We start from the raw sequence: 20,391 nt of genomic DNA on the forward strand, positions 1-20,391 counted from the left end.
ATTTTTAGAGAAAAAGGTTACATTTCGCAGACAAAATAGAAAAAGTAAAAATATTGAGCACAAAATGGGGAACTGATTTTATTGATAAAATGGTCCAAAAAATGGGTGGTTTTGTACATAGGAAGTAATTCCTGAAAGAGGTGATTGTGAAAAGAAATTAAAAAACTAAAATGGAAATGAAATGTCTCAGATTTCCACCAACTTCCAACTCTGCTATAGTCTTTATGACTATGGTCGTCCTTTGATCTTGCTTTCAAAAGGAGAGTGATTGAATTGACTTGGTGGGGAAGCCACTAAAATGACTCGCTAAGGAGTGAAGAAAGACTTTTTGTGGGATGCAGCCTCTCGCTTTTTATAAATCCCTAATTTTTGCCTAGAACTCCCTTTCGGGTTTTCAGTCTACCGGGATACCAATTTTCGCATAAGTCGCCCTTTCGGGTTTTCAACTTATCGAGATCTTTTTTTTTCTACTAAGCATATTATTTTTTAACTACATCCGCATTCACATGGGATTGAAGATCTTCACCATCCATAGTTACAAGGATCAAGACTTCTCTAGAGAAGACCTTTCTTACAACGTATGAGCCTTCGAAATTCGGCGTCCATTTGCCCCATGGGTCAGTGTGAATGGGCAGAATCTTCTTCAACACAAGGTCTTTGACCTTGAGGCTGCTAGGGAAGACCTTCTTGTCGTGTGCCCTCTTAATGCACTTTTGGTAAAGCTGGTCGTGACAGATGGCTGCTAAACGCTTCTCATCATTGAGGTTCAACTGGTCAAACCGGGCTTGCACCCAGTTAACTTCATCAAGCTTGACATCGGTCAAAATCCTTAAGGAAGAGATATCTACCTCAACAAGCAAGACTGCATCCATGTCATACACTATAGATAATGGAGTTGCCCCTGTGGAGGTATGTAGTGAGGTACAGTAGCCATGTAATGCAAACAAAAGCATTTTGTGCCAATATTTGTAGGTTTCCACCATTTTCTGCACGATCTTCTTGATGTTCTTGTTAGCTGCCTCAATAACGCCATACATCTTGGGCCTATAAGGAGATGAGTTGTGATGGTCAATTTTGAATCTTCCGCATAGTTCTTTCATCATTTTGTTATTGAGGTTAGATCCATTGTCGATAATGATCTTGTTGGGGACCCCGTAATGACAAATGGTTTCTTTCCTTATGAATCGAGCTGCCACTTGTTTAGTGACGTTGGCGTATGAGACTACTTCCACCCATTATGTGAAATAGTCAATGGCTACAAGAATAAAGCGGTGCCCCTTCGAGGAAATTGGCTCTATGCGTCTGATTACATCAATGCCCCGCATGGAAAAAGGCCAAGGTGATGTTAGGACATTGAGTGGCATTAACGACACATGGATCTTGTCGGTATAGATTTGGAATTTGTGGCATGTTTGGACGTGGAGATGACAGTTAACCTCCATAGTCATCCAATAATAACCGGCCCTCTGGATCTTTTTCACCATGGTGTGTCCATTGGGATGTGTCCCAAAGGATCCTTCATGGATTTCCATTATAATTTGCTTTACTTCTTGGTTTTTCACACATATTTGCAAAACCGAATCATAATTTCGCTTGTACAATACCCTTCCACTTAAGAAGAACTTGGATGAAAATTTCTGAAGATACTTCTTGTCAGTAGCGGATGTGTACTTAGGGTATTCTTGACTCTCTAAGAATCTCATGATGTCATAGAACCAAGGATAATCGTCAGCTTTGTCTTCGGCCGACAAACAGTAAGCAGGCTCGTCTAAGTAGTCAAGGTGAAAGGATGGTACTTTATTCTACCACTTGACCTTAAACATTGATGAAAAAGTTGCCAAGGTGTTGGCGCATTTGATTCTCTTCTCTAGGAATGTGATTGAATGTGATTTTGTCAAAGTAAAGGATCATTTTTAGGACATGCTCCTTGTAAGGGATGAGCTTGTGATCTCTAGTGTCCCAATCTACTTTGAATTGGTTGATAACCAAGGATGAATCTCCATATACTTCAAGAATTTTTATCCTAAGATCAATTGCAGCTTTAATGTCGAATATACAAGCCACATACTCCGCCATATTGTTTGTACATTTGAAAAACAACCTTGCAGTGAAGGGGAGGTGGAAACCAGTTGGGGAGGTGATGAATGCCCCAATGCAATTGCCATGAGCGTTAGAAGTTTCATCAAATACCAAGGTCCATTGGGATCCAGGTTCGGGTCCTTCCTCAGGGCCAGGAATGTTGCAATCTCTGATTAGCACGATGTCCTCGTCGGGGAATACAAAGCGCATATACTGGTAGTCGTACTCGGTCAAAGCCATTTGCCAACTGGCTACTCTACAGGTTATAGCAAGCTTCTCAAAGAAGTATTTGACAGGATCCATCTTAGAGATTAACAATGCCGTATGAGTGAGCATGTATTGTCTTAAGAGTTTGGCAACCCAAGCTAGTGCATAACAAGTATTTTGAAGGATTGAATACCTACTCTCGCAATCGGTGAACTTCTTGCTTAAGTAGTATATTGCGTGTTCCTTCCTACTATTCTCGTCATGTTGGCCGAGGACATATCCGATGGATCCTTTGAGGGAGGTAAAGTACATTATTAACAATATTATGTGCACATGAGGCATCAAAGCAGGAGGTTCTTGCAAGTACTCCTTTATCTTCTCAAAAGATTTTTTGCAATCGTCGATCCAAATGACAGCTTGATCCTTTCAAATAAGTTTGAAGATCGGATCACAAGTGGCCGTAAGGTGATATATGAATCTATCTATGTAGTTCAATCTACCTAGGAACCCTCGGACTTACTTTTCAGTTTTGGGCGGAGGCATAGCTTGTATGGCCTTCACTTTCTCAGGATCTACCTCAATGCCACGTTGGCTGACAATAAACCCTAGCAATTTGGAGAATCTTACCACAAACGTGCACTTGTTGGGATTTAGCCTTAATTTGAACTTCTTTAGCCTTTCAAAAAAATTTTCTAGATTGATAAGATGCTCCTCTTCGGTTTGAGATTTGGCGATCATATCATCAACATAGACCTCGATCTCTCTATGAATCATATAGTGAAAGAGAGTGACCATGGCTCGTTGGTATCTTACGCCAACATTTTTTAATCCTAAAGGCATGACCTTGTAGAAGAAGGTGCCCCATGGGGTTATGAAAGTGGTTTTCTCGATATCTTCTTGAGCCATTCGGATCTGGTTGTAACCAGAGAAACCATCCATAAAGGAGAAAACATAGAACTGAACGGTGTTGCCCACTAGCACATCAATGTGAGGCAATGGAGACAATGTTCTATTTAGATCTCTATAATCCACATACATCCTTACTTTGTCGTCCTTCTTTGGCACGGAGACAATGTTGGCAATCCATTCATCGTAGTTGAAGACTGCTAGAAAGCCGATATTGAGTTGTTTTTGTACTTCCTCTTTGATCTTCATAGCCATGTCAGGACAAGTCCTTCGTAGATTTTTCTTCACGAGAGGGAACTCTGTAGATGTTTGATTGGCTGCATTTTATGGTAAAACACTAGCTGGATTCTAATGTCTTGAGTGATGTCATGACATGCTGTGGAGATGTTTATTTGACTGCATTGTATGTTAGAATATCTAGCTGTACTCTGATGTCTTGACTGATGTCATGACATACTTGAGTAGTACGCTGCAGGTTTAGCTAATACAGGATCTACTGAATGTCAAACTAGATGTTATGACATTCATCCCTGTCAGCAGATACTGAGGAATAGAACAGTTGGTGTTCTTTTATAACTCAGTATTTATTTTCAGTCTGTTTATCAAGGGAATAACAGACCTGGCACAAGGCCTACTGTCTGAATGTCAAATTGGATGTTATGACATTCATCATTGACAGCATATACTGAATAATAGGCAGGTTGGTTTTCTGCTACATTTCAGTATGTATCTCAGTCTGTTCTTCAGGAGAACAACAGACCATGGCAAAAGGCTCTATGCGCAAATGTCAAATTGGATGCCTTGACATTTATTAATGTAAGTTGATACTGAAGTATGAACGAGTTGGTCTTCTACAGTACAACATTGGTGTACAGTCTGTTTTCAGGAAAATAACAGACTTAGCATATGGTCTATGATTTGGATGTCAAACTGAATGTTGTGACATTCATTCCTGACAGCGTATGCTAAATTGTAGGTTGTTTAGTTTTTCTGTTTCAGCATTTTTCTAAGGCTATTCTTCAGGGATTCAACAGCTGAGCTAAAATCTAGGAAACTAACAACTAAGCTACAATTAATGAACCTAACAAATAGCCTATTTGTTAGTACCCTAATATATGGAATTTAGGTTAACTCGCTTGACCTTAATTTCAGGAAATACAAGTACAAGGCCCAAGTGCTGCAATATAAAAGGATGGAAATCCTTCATTCAGAACTCGGGGATTTTAGGCGTGAAGATTTTATTTGTCCATCATACTTCACTGATGTATTTTGTGTGTCTTGTATTAGGTGTATCTTGTGAGCCAAGGTATTATCACTTAGATGATTGCATTGGTATAGGGTGTTCATTGAGTTGTAAGTGTTGTGTCACTCTAAGCTTTTAAGCGTCAGTATTGTGTATCTTGATTAAAGTTATTAAGCACAATCAAGAGTTGTTTGAAGTGTGACTTCACAATTATCTTTAATCTTAATTAAAGGTTGTAATCACTGAGGTGATTGAGGGGGAGTGAGTAGGAACTCTGATCTTAGAGTAAGATTGAAATTGCATTGGGTAGGTATTAAGTAATAGGGTTAAACAGTTGGTTTAAGGTCTGAATTAATACTACTAATAGTGGATTTCCTCCCTGGCTTGGTAGCCCCCAGACGTAGGTGTGTGTGACACCGAACTGGGTAAACAATTCCTTGTGTTATTTACTGCACTTACTTTTAAAGTTCTGCATAATACTTGTCTGCGCAGAATTGGATGTCATAACATCCCGTGTGACATCGAAAGTCTGTTAACTAAAATTTCAATTGGCATCAGAGCTGGCACCCTGCCTGTTAATTTCTGGGTGAGATCTAGGGAAGTTACTTTCTAGTATCATGGACAAGGATGTAGGATACTCAAATAGACCACCCATGCTGGATGGTTCTAACTATGATGACTGGAAGCCTCGTATGATAGCCTTCTTAAGGTCTCTAGATAACAAAGTCTGGAGAGCTGTCAACAAAGGATGGGAACATCCAACGAAGACAGGTAAAGATGGAGTCAGTGTGCAAATTCCTGAAGAAGAATGGGACAAGGAGCAAGAGGCATTACCCCTTGGAAATTCTAAGGCCTTGAATGCATTGTTCAATGGAATAAGTAAGAACATCTTCAGACTGGTGCACCACTGTGAGCTGGCTAAGGAAGTTTGGGATACCCTCAAGATAACTCATGAAGGTTCCTCCAAGGTGAAGATGTCTAAACTTCAGATGCTGACCACCAAGTTTGCAAATCTGAGGATGAAAGAGGATGAGACTATTCATGACTTCCACATGAATATTCTTGAAATTGCCAACACCTCTGGTGGCTTAGGTGAGAAAATGGCTGAAGAGAAACTTGTAAGAAAGATTCTCAGGTCATTACCTAAGAGATTTGCCATGAAGGTCACTGCTATAGAAGAGGCTCAGGAGATCTGCAATATGAAGGTGGATGAGCTCATTGGTTCTCTCCAAACCTTTGAAATGGGCTTGTGTGAGAATGTTGAAAAGAAGAACAAAAGCGTAGCTTTTGTATCAAATACTGAAGAGGATTCAGAAGCAGGATGTACTGGAGGTGATGAAAGCATATCAGAAGCCATAACTATGCTTGGGAGAAATTTCAACAAGTTCGTGAAGAAGATTGATCAAAAAGGGAGACCAAATGTCAAGAACATCTCGTCTGACATCAGGAAAAGATCAACTTCTGAAGAAAAGTTCAACCAAGGAAAGGGAATCCAGTGCCATGAATGTGAAGGTTTTGGACGCGTTAGAGCTGAATGTCCTACTTACCTCAAGATGCAAAAGAGAGGGCTATCTGTCACATGGTCTGAAGGAGATTCTGAGAGTGAATCTGAAGGAGAATCTGCTAAACATGTCACTGCTCTAACTAGTGTTTGTGCCACTGATGATGACTCAAGTGCAGATGAACTGACCTTTGATGAACTTGCGGCATCATATAAGGAGCTATGTGTCACAAGTGCAGAAGTGTGTGTGCAAGGAGAAAAGCAGAAGAAACTCATCAAGGAGCTGGAGGATGAGAAACAGAAGTACCTGACAGTCATAAATGGTCTAAATGGTGAAATAACCTTGTTGACCTCCAAGCTAGATCAAATGACGAAATCCATCAGAATGTTAAATAAAGGAACGGACACCTTGGAAGAGATCCTAAAGGTGGGACAAAAGTCTGGAACCATGTCTGGTTTAGGCTTTGTGAAAAAATCCTCTGCTGAACTCAAACGCTCAAAGGCTGAAGTTCAAAAATTCAAGCGGAGGTCACACCCAATGTCTCAACATCAGGGAACCAGGATGAGTGACCATCAGAAGAAGAAATTTCAGAGATGGAGATGTCACTACTGTGGTAGGTTTGGTCATATAAAAGCCTTCTACTATAGGCTGCATGGTTATCCTAACCAAACCCATCATGTCAGACCTAAGCATAAGGCATATAAGCATAATGCCCCCATCAAGAAACGACAATGGTATGCTAGGCTAGCTCACACAGCTCTAAGGGCTTCTACCCGAGAAGACTGGTACTTTGACAGTGGCTGCTCAAGACATATGACTGGTATGGAGAATTTATTGGTAGATATATAACCTCACACTACCAGTTATGTGACCTTTGGTGATGGTGCTAAAGGAAAAATCAAAGGTGTGGGTAAGCTGGACAGCTCTGGAGTTCCAGAACTGAATAATGTGTTGTTAGTAAAAGGACTAACTGCTAATCTCATCAGCATAAGCCAGCTGTGTGATCAAGGGTTCTATGTTCAGTTTACTAAGGAGCTATGTGTTATGAAAAATGGAGATAATCAGGAATTTATGAGAGGATCCAGATCCAAAGATAACTGTTATTTGTGGGAACCTAAAGTCTCAAACTTTTCCACAATTTGCTCCTCAGCCAAGGAAGAACAGGAGGTGAAACTGTGGCATAGACGTCTTGGTCATCTCCACTTAAGGGGAATGAAAAAGATCATATCCAAGGAAGCAGTTAGAGGAATCCCAAAGCTGCTTATTGATGAAGGAAGAGTCTGTGGAGAATGCCAGGTCGGCAAGCAAACCAAGACGTCACATCCTAAGCTGGGACATCCTACAACATCCAAAACTCTGGAACTTTTGCACATGAACTTAATGGGACCTATGCAGGTTAAGAGTCTAGGTGGAAAGAGGTATGCCTATGTGGTTGTTGATGACCATTCCATATACACTTGGATAAGCTTCATCAGAGAAAAGTCAGATGCATTTGATGTCTTCAAAGAACTGTGCATCAGACTTCAAAGGGAAAAGGACAGTTGTGTTGTCCGAATTAGGAGTGACCATGGGACGGAGTTTAAGAATTCCAAGTTTGATGAGTTTTGCTCGTCTGAAGGGATAAGTCATGATTTTTCCTCTCCTATAACTCCTCAGCAAAATGGGATAGTTGAAAGGAAAAACAGAACTATTCAAGAATCTGCCAGGGCAATGATTCATGCAAAGAAGCTTCCTATGCACTTTTGGGCCGAAGCGATGAATACAACTTGCTATGTTCACAATAGAGTTACCTTTAGAAAAGGAACCTCCTCCACTCTGTATGAAATATGGAAAGGTAGAAAGCCCACTGTGAAGTACTTTCATATCTTTGGAAGTAAATGTTACATTCTCACAGATCGTGAACAAAGAAGGAAAATGGATCCCAAAAGTGATGAGGGTATATTCCTAGAATACTCAACTAACAGCAGAGCCTACAGAGTGTTCAACTACAGGACCAATGTCCTGATGGAATCCATAAATGTTATTGTGGATGATAAAGAGGAAGGAATCGATGTCATAGAGGATGTTGGAACATTCCTTGATACTTCAACAGACATACCAGTCAAGTCTGAAGAAGTACAGGAGACTCCTCCTGAATGTGAGGTAGATACATCCACCAAAGTGCCATCTATCAGAATTCAGAAAGACCACCCTAAGGATCTTATCATAGGGGATCCCAATAGTGGTGTGACTACCAAGTCAAGGGAAATTAGCTCAAATTCCTGTTTTGTATCCAAGGTTGAACCAAAAAATGTGAAAGAAGCCCTGACTGATGAATATTGGATCAATGCCATGCAAGATGAACTGGAGCAGTTTAAAAGGAATGAAGTATGGGAGCTAGTTCCACGACCTGAAGGGACTAACATCATTGGTACCAAGTGGATTTACAAGAACAAGTCTGATGAGAAATGAGTAATCACTAGGAATAAAGCAAGACTAGTGGCTCAAGGATATACTCAAGTTGAATGGGTTGATTTTGATGAGGCGTTTGCACCTGTTGCTAGACTTGAGTCAATCAGATTGCTGTTAGGAGTGGCTTGCATTCTGAAGTTCAAATTGTTCCAAATGGATGTGAAGAGTGCCTTTTTAAATGGCTACTTGAATGAAGAAGTATATGTGGAACAACCTAAAGGGTTCTGTGATCCTAACCAACCTAAACATGTGTACAAGTTGAGGAAAGCCTTGTATGGATTGAAGCAAGCACCTAGAGCTTGGTATGAAAGGTTGACTGAATTTCTGACCTCTCATGGGTACAGAAAGGGTGGGATAGATAAGACCTTGTTTGTGAAGGATAAAGATGGCAAAATCATGATTGCCCAAATTTATGTGGATGACATTGTCTTTGGTGGAATGTCAGAGCAAATGGTGAAACATTTTGTTCACCAGATGCAATCTGAGTTTGAAATGAGTCTGGTTGGGGAATTGACTTATTTTCTTGGAATGCAAGTTAACCAAATGGAGGATTCTATGTTTCTATCCCAAAGCAAATATGCCAAAAACATAGTTAAGAAGTTTGGTATGGATAATGCTAGGCACAAAAGAACTCCTGCACCTACTCATTTAAAGTTAACCAAAGATGATGGAGGTCCCAGTGTTGATCAATGCTTGTATAGAAGCATGATAGGTAGTCTACTATATCTAACTGCAAGTAGACCTGATATTTCCTATGTGTAGCACCTCAAATTTGCACCTCCCATTTTGTATATACATTTTCATGATTAGGTCATTAACATTACATTGTCCACTGCATAGCATTGCATTATCCATTGCCCAAGTGCAAGTCATCAGTCAAGACTGGTCAGGAGATCCAGTTGTGCAAGCAAGCAAGTGCATTTCCTATTAAGGCAAAGCCCTAAGGTTGGTTCAACAAGTTCATATGACCTAGGGGTCATTTTGAAATGGTTTGACCAGAGGTTGGATGTTCAGAAGTCATCAGTCATTGCCCAATGCATCTGAAACCCTAGAAAGTCAACCAAAGTCAACTGTGCATGAAATCATGGATTTGAAGGTGGGAGATGGTTAGAGAGGCCTTATTCATGTCCATACAAGTCTCATTTGACATTGCAAACATCAACAATGAAGAATTTGAGGTCAGATGAAAAGTTTCCAAAAATAGTAAGTGACCTGTAATTGGAAATTGCCAAAAATAGAAATGTTTTCTCCTCAAGTTTACATCATCAAGCAAGCTCCAAATAAAATTTTGTCCAATATGAAAGTTGAAGATCTTGTTCCCCCATTTCCAAAAAGTCCAAGAACATGAAATTCTCATGTGTGGTTGAAAAGATATGGATCAATCATTGCCAAGTCAATTTGAACTTCACAAGTGCATAACTTTCACACCAAAAGGCCAAATGGAGTGGTTCTTTTTTGTACATTCATGTCTTAACATACACTATCCAAATCATGCATCACATGCCATGCATTCTCATCACATATTTTTTTGATTTTTCACTTGATTTTTTTGGATGGAATTTTCAAATCTTAAAATAATGCATTGTTTACACTTGGCAACATTTCCATTGGCTTACCAACAGAATTTTGAGTGGATTTAGGCCCAATTTCGTGTACTATTCCATTCATACCATGCATAGAGGTGGAAATATCAATTTTGCATAAACACTTGTTTTCACTAATTCCACTTACCACATGGCTGAACATGATTAAGAACTTGATTAACAGATGATATATAAATGAAACCCTAATAGATTTCAGCAGGGACAACTTATAATTTTCAGATCTAAAACTTTTTTCCACTTTGCTCTCAAAAATTTTCTTCATTTTTTCTGCAAATTTCTTCGAAGGCATTGCTTGGTTCTTGACTAATCTATGATCCATACGCATTTCTGAAGAAGGTTGAGGCAATATTTCAAGGATTTCGTGCACATTTTGGAACTGTCAAAGCAAGCTTCATCAATGGCAAGTGAGGATTTGAGCTGCATTAAGCACAACTGAGCAACATTCCTTCATCCATTCATCTACTTGAGCATTGGAGAGCAACTGTTTCAACATCACAAGGCCTGAAAACTGCAAATCCGATTCTGCATCTCTTTGAAGGTTGGATTTCGAATCTTGAAATTCTTGAAATTATCATGTGTTTGTTGTAGATCTTTGATTGTAGAACATGCTAAGCTTTGTTTCAATGATTTTCATTGAGAAATAAGGAAGTTATGTTGAAAATAAGATTGATGAGTGAAACTTATTTGACTCGATCCAAGCATGTTAGTGAGAGTTAGGACAAATGGATGTTAGATTAGTGATGTGCTTGGAAAGACGAAGCTATTGGTATATTGGTTGTCAATTTCTGGGACATTTGTTCATAATCTGGAAATTGGTGAAGAACACATATGAACTTCTTAGGGTTTCGTTTTCCAGGCGCGTTTGATCTTGTAATATGTGTTTTGCATGAAATTTCCTGTTTACCGCCATGCATTGGTTGGTTTGAGTACAACGTGGCAAATTGAGTGGCTGAGGGCGTATCATCCAGCCTTAAGTGAAACGCAGCGTTTCACTTAAGGGCGCCACTTTTAAAAACCAACACGGTTCGAATCCTGCTTGGGACGTTTTTAATAGTTGCTTTGCATTTTCCATGTTATGCCATACTATGTTCACACCATGCCTTTCCATGTGATTTTTTTATTTTTTCACTCATTCCAAAATTCATAAGTCCATGAATATTAATCCAATTGAGATGAGGTTTTTTGCATGATGTTCCTCATGATCTCTAGAATTTTTTGATGATTTTTCCAGAAATTGTGCACGCATGGATTTTTATTTTGGCTAGGGATTGTGTGTACATGTGTTTTCTTAACATGCCTTGCCATTTTGATTGTGAAATAATGAGATTTTATCCAACACTCTTGAAATTTCGTGTGCTTAAAATAGACATCTCAATGAACATTTTGGTATAGAGTTTGCATTTTTCCCATTCTTGGTTGATGAGATATGATCTGTTGAATGTAGGTGCGACAATTTGTGTCACACCTTTGCTTTCTTGACTTGTTGATTTTCATTACCATGCCATATGAATGCCAATTAATCTGATTATTTGTATGTTGATTCTTCTGGATGTTAAGTTTGATCATGAATTTTTATGGAATTTTTGGATGCATTTCCAGTTTGTTTGAGATTTTCTTTGTTGATTAGTCATGTTTGGACTTTTTGATAGTCATGAACTTCTAGGATTTGTGAAATTCTTGATGTTTATCATATGGACTTGGAATTTTGCACATGTGTTCTAGATACTTTGAAGTTTGCTATGGCTTTGGTTTGAGTCATTTATCATGTGTGGATTCTGTTTTATGCTTGTGTGAAGTTGATGCATTTATTTGTGCTTCATTTGAGTTGCTTTGTGCATACCTTGCCTTATGGATTTTATTTGCCATGCTTCCAATTGTCCAAATGACTTGAATTTTGGTATGATGATCATGTGATGAATTCTGTTTAGCCATGATTTTTCTTGATATTTATTGAATTGTTTTTGAGTTGATGTGGATTGATTCATTCTGTTTGGTTCTATGAGCTTTGAACTTGCATGCTTTGCACTATCTGCTTTATGAAATGATTTTGGTTGATGCTATGGATATGAGACCACTTGGACATTGTTCTTATTTTATTAAGCTTGATTATTGTCAATTTTCATGTTCTGTTTTGGTTTATTGCTCCCTCTTTGACCCTAGGCCTTGTCCTAGTGGTTTGCCTCTCACATTTGAGCTTTGTTTCAAGTTAAAAGCACAATTGCCATACTTGATGATGTTCACTCAATTGGAGTTGATCCATTGCTTGTTGATGACTAACCTTGGATTGTTTTGTAGGCTTTGAGACTTGTGCTTATGCCTTGTGGCTTGCACCTTTGTGCATTGATGCTTGTCTGTCTGTTTATGTACAGTTGACTATTGGATTGTCTGTTTGACTTTTGTTTGAGTTGTGTACTGACTGAGTTGGATTGTTTTCAGGTACCTTAGTTGCTATAGTTCCTTTGTGAACTTGCTTTTGCTTTGCTTGATAGCTTGAGCATTGAGGTATAACATCTCTTCTCCATGTAGTCTGGAAGACCTGGCCTATTATTTGGTCAGGCACCTGTCTGAAGTCCTCCTTAAGAGGCAATGCTTGTGATTGTTTACATTTGTGCCAAGCAGGAAAATACCTTTGATAAGGCAATTGGCAGATACAAGAGATGTGCAATCCATCTCCTGCTATTCAGTTGAGTCATCCTTTTGCTCACACAACTGGTGTTGATGCATTGTGGATATTAACCCAAGATCTATGTTGAGTCAGTCATAAGTGTAGAAGGGTTCCAACTTTCTGAACCCACACTTTCATCTGTTTGAAGGTCTCCCAGGCCAGGGATAAGAGCTGTGAGATCTTACTCTCACTTCCCATTTCATCTGCTTCACCCTAACTCTCAATGTTAGGGTTAAGAGCTAACATCACCCGATTACAGTTGGTTTGTGTTTCACAGCCTAACCCTTGTGTGAGCCCACTTTGCTTGTATATAGTGTGTGCTATTTGTGTGATTGTTTGCTTTGCCTGTGCTGTTTAGGATAGCTTGCTCCCTGTGCAAGTTAGATGGCAACCTTGACTTAGGGATGATTTTGCATGATAGCATCTAGGCTCGAGTCGTAGTCTCCCTAGTTGTGTCTCCCTTGGTATCTGGTTAGGCTAGTCCTTTGTCCCTGCGTAGGGGAACTACGTCGCCCTGATCCTCATACCAGATGAGGTACGTAGGCAGGAGATGAGCTGATCTCTCCGGGCGCCCTTTTTGTTTTGTCTTTGTGTTTGCTTGTTGTGCGCTTGGAGTCCGATGTAAGTCCAGCGATTGGCATTTGGTTTCCAGTATGTGTGTGTTTGGTTCGGGGTCTGATGTAAGTCTAGCGATTGGCATTCGGTTTCCATGTTTGCCTGTTTGTGTGGAGTCTGACATAAGTCCAGCGATTGGCAGTCGGTTTCCTGTGTGGTTCTGTTTGGTGTGTGTTAGCCGAGCTACGAGTGCTCTGATTCTTCTCTAGTCCGAGAAGATACGTATGCATAGGATGCGACATCCTAGCGAGCACGTTTCCCCCTAGTCCGAACTACGTCGACTCTGATGTCTATGCCTGATAGACTACGTAGGCCTAGGATGCGATATCCTGCCGAGTTAGTTTCTTTTGTTTCCTGTGTCTCTTTCAGCCAGTGTTTGATGTGTGTTTGAGCAGTGTTTTAGCAACCATATTCCTTCCTTTTGTGCGTGGATCCCGTCGAGTACGACAGATGCGTAGGGGTGCTAATACCTTCCCTTCGCATAACCGACTCCCGATCCCATTCTCTTTGGTCGTGAGACCATGTCTTTTCCAGGTTTACTTCGAGGGTTTCCTTTCCCTCTTTTGGGATAAATAACGCACGGTGGCGGCTCTGTTGTTTTGTTTTCCCGCCGGTTTTTCGCGTAATGCGACAGCTGGCGACTCTGCTGGGGACTAGAGAAGTTGACCTCTTGCTGGTCCATCTTCCCTAAGCGAGTCTCTCCTAGCGCTCTCTAGGTTAGGGTTTTGGTTGCTGTTTGCTGCTTTATTTATTGCATTCATTTATTCATTGTTTGCATTTATGTGTGCATTAATGTTTGCATTCATTCATATTCATCTGTGTTGGCTGTGCTGTGTTTCTCTGTTTGGGGTGGGAGTTACTCGAGGTAAAAGGCCCAATACCCAGGCTATGAGTGAAATCTAGGAAACCTAGGAATAAAGTGATTCATGGGAAGCGGGTGGTATGCGCCATTTAGCGGAACATTGATATCATGAGCAGTTCAGACCCTGGTGGGATATTATCGTTACATACTTCGGGTGTGTATATGATGATATTCTGCGAAAGGTTATTTATGCTGCGTTTCTTTCGACCTTCCCTTGGCCTAGATGACACCCGTGAGTGGGGAGGGAATGATCATTATTACAGGTACAGTTGGTGACTTGTTGGTGACTTGTGGTCCTGTTGGTGACTTGGTTTCTCAGATTGGGTTCAGATGACAGTTTATCAGATGACTTTGGGTTTCAGATGAATTGTGGTTCCGAGTTCGAGCCGAAGCTTCGATCCTGTGTTCTGAGATGCACAGCCAGCCAGTCTTGTCTGCGTCATTTGCATCATAGCATGTTTATTTTCAAAAAAAAAAAGCAATAAAAAAAGAATTGAAAAAAAAAGAAAAAAGAAAAAGAAAAGCTAATCTCTGCATGCATATGATTTCTCAGGTACATTCCAGAGTCTATTCATTGAGAGAGATGGCAACGGTCCCAGAGCCGAAGCGGAAGACTTGTTCCTACAGCTTTCACCGTGAATCTTTGACGTCTCTGTTAGAGTTGAGTAACCTTGTGACCAGTCGTAATCAGAAGGGGTTTGTGGATCAGTATGGGGATATTCTGACACTGTTGAAGATGTCAGTTGATCCGGTGCCGTTGCAGACTCTTCTACAGTTCTACGACCCAGAGCTTCGTTGTTTCACCTTTCAAGATTATCAGTTGGCGCCTACTCTTGAGGAGTACTCCATTCTGTTGAGTGTCCCGATCCGGTATCAGGTTCCTTTCTTGGAGGTGCCTAAGGAAGTAGATTTCAGCGTTGTTGCCAGAGTTCTCCATTTGGGTATCAAAGAAGTCAGTGATAATTGGAAGCCCAGTGGGGATGTTGTAGGGTTGCCTTTGAAGTTCTTGTTGAGGGTTGCTAGAGAAGAAGCAGAGAAGGGGAATTGGGAAGCTTTTCAGGCTCAGTTAGCCGTCATGATCTATGGGATTGTCTTGTTCCCGAGTATGCCAAAATTTGTGGATAATGCTACAGTCATCATCTTTCTCGGAGGAAACCCGGTTCCTACTCTGTTAGCTGACACTTACTATGCTATTCACAGTAGGCATGGTAAGGGTGGAGCTATCAGATGCTGTCTCCCACTTTTGCTCAGATGGTTCTTGTCTCTCCTGCCAGTCAGTGGACCTTTTGTGGATGCTCAGAGCACTTATAAGTGGACTCAGAGGGTTATGTCTCTTACCTCCTATGATATCAGATGGCAATCTTACCGGATGGATGTGCGTGATGTTATTATGAGTTGTGGAGAGTTCCGGAATGTGCCACTCGTAGGGACTAAGGGTTGCATCAATTACAATCCAGTTCTTTCTCTTCGCCAGTTGGGGTTTATGTTGAAAGGAAGACCACTTGATGCTGAGATAGCTGAAACTGTGTATTTTGAGAAGCAGAGTGACCCGGCTAGATTGGAGCAGATAGGAAGAGCTTGGAAGACTATTGGTGTGAAGTATGGATCTGTCTTAGGGAAGAAGTTTGCCATTGCTATGCCTGATTACACTGAGTGGGTCAATGAGAGAGTGGAGACTTTGTTGTTACCCTACGATAGGATGGAGCCGTTGCAGGAGCAGCCACCTTTGATCCTTGCTGAGAGTGTGCCTGCTGAGCACTACAAGCAAGCCCTGATGGAGAATCGCCGGTTGAGAGAGAAGGAGCAAGATACCCAGATGGAGCTTTACAAAGCCAAAGCTGATAGGTTGAACTTGGCTCATCAACTCAGAGGAGTGCAAGGAGAAGATGCTAGCAGATTGAGAAGCAAGAAGAGATCCTACGAGGAGATGGAAGCCATGTTAGATGCATGACACCGGGAGTGCTTGAGGCTGCAGAGAGCTGAAGCCAGTTATCAGAAGAAGATCAGAGACCTGGAGAAGCAACTCAGAGACAAAGACATCCAGTTGAAGAAGGAACTAGACTTGAGACAGGCATCAGAGAACCATCTTGGAGGAGAAGTGGTAGAGCTCAGAAGACAACTGAAGGAGAAGATCACTCCTTTGCCAGAATGTTCAGAATGCGCCCTGTTGATAGACCAGTGTCAATACTTGAAGACTCTCATTCCGGGAGACCGTTTGTCTTAGCTTGTATCTTTGATGTGTATGTTGAGAATCACCTCCAGGCTTGTTGGATGGGATTCATTATTGTACTCCGATTATTTGGATCTTTGTTGACTTGGTTGTATGATCCTGTTGCTCTTATCTATAGATAAGGTTGTTGGTGTTTCATTTTGTTCTCATTTATCTCGTATATGTTGTTCCCTTGTTGCTGCAGGTTGCCACCTTTTGAGGATGAATCAGGCTCCTTGAATGCCTGAGAAATGAACATACCATGTGCATCATACGCATCATTAACATCATACTCATATCATTTTGCATAGCAGGTGTTCTTGTTCGTGACTTCTCACTTTGGTTCCTGTGTTTAGGCAGGATAGTTGATCAACGTCCGCATCGCTACTCAACGAGGTTGAATCATCAAAGGAATATGGATCAAGTGCAAGCTGAGTTAGCTGAGATGAGGGCTAACATGGCCCAGTTCATGCATATCATGCAAGGGGTTGTGCAAGGTCAAGAAGAACTTCGAGCTCTAGTTCAGAGACAAGAAGCTGCAATTCCACTAGTCAACCAAGCTCTGCCAGAGGGAGGCCCGATCAATGACCCTGCTACTGCGGCTGTGCCCATCAACAACTATGTTGTAGGTGACGAATTGAGGGGTATTCGAATCAACGGTCAACCTATTGCTCCAGATACTGCTAATGCCAGAGTAGTCCGTGCTCCGGCCCGTAATCCGGCTCCAATTGTTGATAGAAAAGAGGATATGTTCACTCTGCTCAGTGAAGACGAAGACGTTTTGGGAAGGGTTGATGAGAGGGATCGTAAAGTTGATGCCCTTGCTGAGAAGATTCGGGCTATGGAATGTCAGAATTCTCTCGGTTTTGATGTTACCAATATGGGGTTAGTGGAAGGTTTGAGAATCCCTTACAAATTCAAAGCACCCTCATTTGATAAATACAACGGTACTTCTTGCCCTCGCACCCATGTGAAGGCTTATTATCGGAAGATCTCTACTTACACCGATGATGAAAAGATGTGGATGTATTTTTTCCAGGATAGCTTATCTGGGGCTTCCTTGGATTGGTACATGGAACTGAAGAGAGATTCTATCCGCTGTTGGAGGGATCTGGGTGAGGCCTTCTTGAGGCAGTATAAACACAACATGGACATGGCGCCTAGCCGGACTCAGCTGCAGAGTCTTTGTTAGAAATCAGGAGAAAGCTTCAAGGAGTACGCCCAGAGGTGGCGTGAACTGGCTGCAAAAGTACAACCCCCTATGCTGGAGAGGGAGTTAACTGACATGTTCATTGGTACTCTACAAGGTGTTTTCATGGACCGGATGGGAAGCTGCCCATTTGGTAGTTTTTCGGATGTAGTGATCTGCGGAGAGAGGACTGAGAGCTTGATCAAGGCTGGTAAGATTCAAGATGTTGGTTCCTCGTCTTCTAAGAAACCTTTTGCTGGGGCACCTCGCCGGAGAGAGGGTGAAACTAATGCTGTACAACACCGAGGGAATGTGTACAGAGGAAGTGTGAATAGAAATCAGTATCGCCCGGTTGCTGCTATAACCATCCCAACACCTCAACCTCGTCAACAACAACAACAAAGAGTTCAACAACCGCCACAACAACAACAACAACAACGTCCGTATCAGCCCAGACAGAGGATGCCTGACCGACGTTTTGATCCGCTACCAATGTCGTACGCCGAACTGCTTCCCGAACTACTCAGGTTGGGGTTTGTTGAGTTGCGTACAATGGCTCCGCCAACAATATTGCCTCCTGGGTACGACGCCAAAGTCCGTTGTGACTTTCACTCTGGGGCACCAGGGCACCATATTGAAAAATGTCGGGCTTTCCAGCACAAAGTCCAAGATTTGATCGATGCCAAGACGATCAACTTCGCTCCAGTGCCTAACGTCGTGAACAATCCTATGCCTCAGCATGGTGGGCATAGAGTTAACAATATTGAAGGGGAAGAGGCTGAAGATCTGGTTATTAGTGTTGATGATGTTCAGACTTCTCTGCTAGTTGTGAAGGGCCGTTTGCTGAATGGGGGTGTCAACCCGGGCTGTGATGAGGGCTGTAGTGGTTGTGATGAATCTGAGAATGGCTGTGAACGGTTAAGGGCCGGTATCCAGGGTTTGATGGATGAGGGTTGTCTACAATTCAGTCGGGCTGTCAGAGATCGTGGGTTAGTGTCAACTGTCACTATCTACTTCAAACCGTCTGAAGGACGTGGCCAAAGGGTTGTGAATGCGCCTGCAACAAGTGGTACTCCTGTTACCATTTCTGCACCAGTAACCGCCAGTAATCCGACTACGATCGTTGCGCCGGTCAGAAGGGTTGTTGATAGTCGGGCTGTTCCATGGAGATATGACAACGCCTACCGCAGCAACAGAAGGGCTGAGAATCAGACCAGACCAGCAAATCAAGTGCCTGTGATGATTGTTGTGCCCAGTAGAGCTCCTGTGGTGAGTGCAAGTCCATTTGTGGACAACGTTGGAGGGCCAGGAGGCTTTACTCGCAGTGGACGTCTGTTTGCTCCACAACCTTTAAGAGACAACAATGTCGAGGCTCTCGCCAAGGCTAAGGGCAAACAGGCTGTGGTTGATGAAGAACCGGCTCAGAAGAAGGTGCCTGAGGGTTCATTTGAAAAGGACGTGGAGGAGTTTATGAAGATCATAAAGAGTGACTACAAGATCGTAGATCAGCTTAATCAGACTCCGTCCAAGATCTCGATTCTCTCTTTGCTGCTGTGCTCTGAGGCACATCGTAACGCCTTGTTGAGGATGCTGAACATGGCTTACGTACCTCAAGAGATTTCCGTCAACCAACTGGAGGGTGTGATTGCCAACGTGAGCACCAGGCATGGTTTAGGGTTCACTGACCTAGACTTGACGCCTGAGGGACGTAATCATAACAAAGCCTTGCATATCACTATGGAATGCAAGGGTGTTGTTTTGTCTCACGTATTGGTGGACACCGGCTCGTCGCTGAATGTGCTGCCTAAACAGATTTTGAAGAAGATTGTTGTTGAAGGGGTTATGCTTACTCCTAGTGACCTGATCGTTCGTGCTTTCGACGGATCCAAACGTTCTGTGTTTGGGGAAGTTACCTTGCCGGTGAAAATAGGTCCGGAGGTCTTTGATATCATCTTCTATGTTATGGACATTCAGCCCGCCTACAGTTGTTTGTTGGGGCGTCCGTGGATTCACGCAGCAGGGGCAGTCTCGTCGACTCTCCACCAAAAGCTCAAGTATGTCTGGAACGGTCAGATTGTGACCGTGTGTGGCGAAGAAGATATCTTGGTGAGTCACCTATCCTCATTCAAATACGTAGAGGTGAATGGAGAGATCCATGAAACCTTATGCCAGGCATTCGAGACTGTTGCCCTCGAGAAGGTGGCGTTCGCTGATCAGAGAAAGCCGAGTGCTTCGATTGCTTCGTACAAGCAGGCCAAAGAGGTTGTTGACTCGGGCAAAGCTGAGGGCTGGGGCAAAATGGTAGATTTGCCTATCAAAGAAGACAAATTTGGCATTGGTTATGAGCCTCTCCAAGCAGAGCAGAGTGTGCAGACGGGTCCGAGTACCTTTACCAGCGTTGGGCTGATGAACCACGGTGACGTCTTTGCAACTGGTAGTGAAGACTGTGACAGTGATTGCAATCTAGACAACTGGGTTCGCCCGTGTGCACCAGGGGAGTCTATCAACAACTGGACGGCTGAAGAAGTGGTCCAAGTTACTCTTCAGACAGAGTAATTTTCCTTTGTTTTACATTTTGCATGAAAACCCTACGTTCTACCCAAGGCGTAGTGGTTCATTGTAGGGCCTTATCATGTTTTTAATGATTATCATTAATAAAGGTCGTTTTGCATTCAAATTTTGTGATCCCTGTCTTTCTATTTTTGTTTTCATTTTTTTCAAAACAATAAAAATGGCAATGTTTTTGTTTTTTGTGACTTTCTTGAACTCTTTTTTCTAAAATAAGGCATTAACATGCAGAAGTGATCTCACGGAATCCACTATGAACAGTTCTGTTATGGCTCAGTATGATTTTGATAA

At 42.0% G+C, this 20,391-nt stretch overlaps 1 protein-coding gene across 1 annotated transcript; it reads right to left on the reverse strand.

Annotated features, from left to right (window-relative positions):
* Positions 1-1,815: 1,815 nt before the first annotated feature.
* LOC127082667 (uncharacterized) lies at positions 1,816-2,598 on the reverse strand. The gene has a single exon (XM_051022894.1). It carries the CDS (start codon positions 2,596-2,598, stop codon positions 1,816-1,818), a length of 783 nt encoding a protein of 260 aa, XP_050878851.1.
* Positions 2,599-20,391: the final 17,793 nt, after the last annotated feature.

This window comes from Lathyrus oleraceus, chromosome 5, assembly GCF_024323335.1.
Source record: "Lathyrus oleraceus cultivar Zhongwan6 chromosome 5, CAAS_Psat_ZW6_1.0, whole genome shotgun sequence".
NCBI classification, from domain to species: Eukaryota; Viridiplantae; Streptophyta; class Magnoliopsida; order Fabales; family Fabaceae; genus Lathyrus; species Lathyrus oleraceus.